The sequence below is a fragment of the Penaeus vannamei genome, chromosome 18, assembly GCF_042767895.1.
Source record: "Penaeus vannamei isolate JL-2024 chromosome 18, ASM4276789v1, whole genome shotgun sequence".
Lineage (NCBI taxonomy): Eukaryota > Metazoa > Arthropoda > Malacostraca > Decapoda > Penaeidae > Penaeus > Penaeus vannamei.
In genome coordinates, this window is record NC_091566.1 from 40,984,409 (window position 1) to 40,989,096 (window position 4,688).

At 39.8% G+C, this 4,688-nt stretch overlaps 1 protein-coding gene across 1 annotated transcript in view; it reads left to right on the forward strand.

Annotated features, from left to right (window-relative positions):
- Window positions 1-759: 759 nt before the first annotated feature.
- The window catches only part of LOC113821730 (monoglyceride lipase), a 115,584-nt gene continuing 111,655 nt past the window's right edge, over window positions 760-4,688 (forward strand). The window contains exon 1 of the mRNA XM_070133319.1: window positions 760-1,206. Coding sequence (XP_069989420.1) covers window positions 1,058-1,206 — 149 coding nt within the window. The 5' untranslated portion in view covers window positions 760-1,057. The remainder of the gene's footprint in view (window positions 1,207-4,688) is intronic.

A 4,688-nucleotide genomic window follows, 5' to 3' on the forward strand; every position in this document is an offset into this window, starting at 1 on the left:
CTTAGGAGGTATTATTGAAGTAGCGAGACGAATGTGGCGTAACTAACTTGGCTTTGTTAGCCAAGATAGGCAAGTGACATGCTCGCCTTACTACTTAATTTCTGCCACGTAACTATGCGATGATAGTCACGCTGAAAGGAATGAATTAAGGAATATATCTATATCTATAAGTGTGTGTGTGTATTTATTGATATATATACACGCATATGAGGGGATTTTTGTTTTACTTGGAGTCATTAGAATAATATTGAGTAAATTACCCAAACAATTATGTACTCAATGGATATCTATGTATTGTCCCTAAATTCACGTTTTTACTAACTAAGATCTCTAACCGCTTTCGCTTAGTAGCCTTTATGCTACAGAAAGTAAGAGAATGGACTCGGAGAAGCCAAGGAACGTTGACCCAAAACCTCAGGATTTTTGACCCCAGAACGGCAACCTCAGCCCGGCGCGCGTTGCCATGGTGATGGCGTCCCTCGCGCGTGACATCCGGGCTACTGACTTGCGCACGACACACACGCGGCAACCCCTGCACTGCTGGCTGACGTACGATGAATGCGCCAAACAAACAAAGATCAGCGCTGTTTTCGGGAATGTCGCAATCAGAATGATAATAAATGGGACCTAGTTATTGCATTCTTCGGTATTTTATGTTTTGAATGTATTTCATTTCATCTGGAATTCTGTTTTACGTTTTTTTGGTACAAGTAGTATGCTGTACAACGTGTGTTATAGCCTCGTGTTTCCACTAACCAAGACATTTGTTTGGTTTCGCGGGAGGTGAACACACGTGTGGCATCCCGCATTTTTATTATAGTTGTATATATTTCACAAGCAATGTACTTCTGTCATTTGAAATACTGAAAGACAATAATTACAGTAATAATAAAAAGAACTTTTTCTCAAACTTTCTCTATTCTTTCTACTATGTGATAGCCAGAATATGCATTTTAACTCGACAGCCCCTTTTCCCCTTGTGAAGTTTACCTGAAAGAAAGGAAATAATTTGAAACTTTTTTGGGGGTAATCCAGTGTCCATTCAACAAATATTAAAATGACGAGCAAAGTTACACCGTGCGAGAAGGAACAGTCGACGACCAAGATAGAGAGCAGAGTTGGGCCCGAGACGAAATTCTTCACAAACAGCAAAGGGAAGAAAATTCACTGTAGTTACTGGAGACCGAATGACAACGTGGCTATCAGGTGAGTTGTCTGATATTGTTGTTAATTATTTTCTTGTCTATTTCGCTTTTCATTGTTGTGGTGGTGGTGTGTATGTGTGTTTGTGTGTGTGTATTTTCGTGCCTATTTTGCTTTTCACTTTTGTTGTTGTTCTTATTGTTGTTGTTGTTGCTGTGTGTGTGTGTGTGTGTGTGTGTGTGTGTGTGTGTGTGTGTGTGTGTGTGTGTGTGTGTGTGTGTGTGTGTGTGTGTGTGTGTGTGTGTGAATTTTCTTGCCTATTTTTCTTTTCACTTGCTTTGTTGTTGTTGTGCGTGTGTGTGTGTATGTGTGTGTGTGTGTGTGTGTGTGTGTGTGTGTGTGTGTGTGTGTGTGTGTGTGTGTGTGTGTGTGTGTGTGGCGTACTTGTGTGTCTGTGTGCGTGTGCTTGTGCATGCTTGTGTGTGTGTGTGCGTGTGCTTGTGCATGCTTGTGTGTGTGTGTGCGTGTGCATTCAAAACAGCTACATCAAGCAGGTTACTTCGATCAGGGTGGACTTCATTCAATACTTCGGTAAAACTACGTGTCTATGAAAATGCTCTTCCTTATTTTAATAATAAACCAATAACTTACTAAATCATGATAATTAAATCAAAAGTTGTAGGTTTATTCTACCTGTCAGCCGTTTTTCGTAACTCGCTCACACGCATGCAGACATACATCCCTACAGTACATATATACATACATACATACATACACACACACATACATACATACATACATACACACATACACACACACACACACACACACACACACACACACACACACACACATATATATATATATATATATATATATATATATATACAAACTTATATAAATAAATTTGTTCCTGCCTATATGTGCGCAGAGAGAAAAACGGGGGAGAAAGATAAATAGAGGAAAATATATAGAGGAAGAGGGAAGGGAGAAAGGGAAAGAGAATGAGGGAAGAGGGAGAAGGAGAAAAGAGGAAAATGAATAGAAAAGAATATATATATATATGTATATATACATATATATATATAAATACATATATATATACATATATATATATATATATATATACATATATATATGTATATATATATGTATATATATATATATATATATATATATATATATATATATATATATATATATATATATAAGCACAGAGGGAAAGAAGAGAAAGTTGTAACGAGAAAAAGAAAGAGGAAAGGAAAAAGATGGAACAGAGAGAGAAAAAGAGAATGAAAAAGTCAGAGAGAGGGAGAGATAAAAAATATGATAGCACGTAACACAGAAAGGAAGAAAGAACGAATGAAACAAAGATCAATAAAGGAAAAGTAAGAGAATGAAAAGAAGAAAAAGGAAGAAATAAACACAGCTTATCCAGGGGTTATCCCCCCCCCCCCCAGGTCAAATAGGCCTACATCAGCTGTCCAGACGAGTTGCTGACCTTGAAACATCGACTTTCTATGAAGGGCCAACTCATTTTCTTTGTCTTTTTTTCGCGCATTTTCATTTGTTTTCATTCAGCGTCGTGATCGAACAATGTCGAGGTTGTTTTCATTGTATATTTTAAAAAGGTTTAATTCTCAAGCCACGACTAAAATACTTTGGATTATTGATCAGAGAAATGCAGTCGTTTGATGATGAAAAGAAACACGGAAGTCACATAACGATTTTCATATTTAAATGTATTTTTTCCTCCTTTTTATTCTACATAACACCTTATTTAAGCTCAGGAGATTAGAAAAGTTACCACAAGTTACGAAACTTTCCGCAGACTTGCTTCAGCGACTGTCATTTGTTTTGCGTTCAAACAGACGAATTTTCGTAGAATTATTAATTAAAATCGGACTTTGAAACTCTCTTTTATAGGTCCTGTGTGTGTGTGTGTGTGTGTGTGTGTGTGTGTGTGTGTGTGTGTGTGTGTGTGTGTGTGTGTGTGTGTGTGTGTGTGTGTGTGTGTGTGTGTGTGTGTGTGTGTGTGTGTGTGTGTGTAGATATAAAACTGTGAGTGAGTGAGGACATTAATGCGTGGATGTGTTTTTGCGGAGACCCATGTAATGTGGTTATGTAGGCCAATGTTTATATTTTGTGTGTGTCTTTACCTGTCTCTCTCTGTACCTGTCTGCATCATTCATTCTCAACCTGCGCGCTGTCTGATTCAGTCCAGGTTACTCTCTGGGGGGATTCCGCATTCCTGAAGAGAAAGTAGCGTCATGTTTTGTGGCGAAGAAACTCCAATGTACTTAAACGAGAAGGGAAAGATTGTAAACGCTAAAATTTTAGAGTACCAAGATAATAACCGGTGTGAATTTCCATTCAGTTAAGTCATATAAGAGGCTATGAAAGCTAAACACCGAAGTGCCATGTTATTCCCTAAGTGGTAACTCTCACACCAGGTCTTACGGCAGAGCACTTTTTCAGCCACGAACTCGGGACAGTAAAACAACACCATTTGTTCCCACATAACTAATATGCGTACAATGGCGATGGCTAAGAATATCGCCATTTATTATAGAGTGTTAGATTATCAAAATGTATTTCGCAAGCCACGACTGACCTGAAAATGGTGAGAAATTAAGGCGGCGACATCGGTTCTTCTCGGTCGTTGGCTGTTAACTGGTCACTGGGCTATTACTATTACCCTCAGTGTTACATTGACGAGGTTTGTAGAATTTCGTCCGTTTTCGAAGGTGAATGGTACCAGGCATCACATCGTCCGTGTCTGTGTGTAGTATTTTTTTTCACCTTTATGAGACGGTTCTATAGGGGCGAAAACGTACTCGGGTTTGAGTAACTGTTAGCTCTTTTCGAAAGAGACGGGGGGGGGGGGGTTAAGAAGCATACAAAGACATTAGGGAACACGCACTTGTATACGCATACACACTCGAACACACGCTCACCCCCCCCCCCCATCTGCACATGGACATACACTAACTCACTCACTCACACTCAGAATCACTCATTCACTTATTCATGCACACACTCAACCACCCATCCCGTTACTGACTGACTGGCTGTGTCACACTCCGACTCATTCACTAATTCACTCACCCACCCATCTACTCACTCGTATACAAACTCACTCATCCACTCAGAGGAGTATAAAATAGATATCTAAAAGCCCAAATCACGGGTTACACAGAGAAGACAAAGTGTGGTATTTGTTCTGGTGGAAGACACGTTGTCAGCACGAGCCAGCAGCTGACAGGATGCTGACTTGTGTCCTGTCGCTTAGGGTGGTTTTCCTATGCACTGGGGAAGGACACGGGTAGCTTAATGAAACGGAGAATGATTATGGAGATAAGGCGGGAAGAATAACTAGGGATATGGAAATAACGCTTTACAAACACTCTCATTTCACTCAATCGTCCACACACACACACACACACACACACACACACACACACACACACACACACACACACACACACACACACACACACACACACACACACACATACACACACACACTGCAAGACTATGGTAGA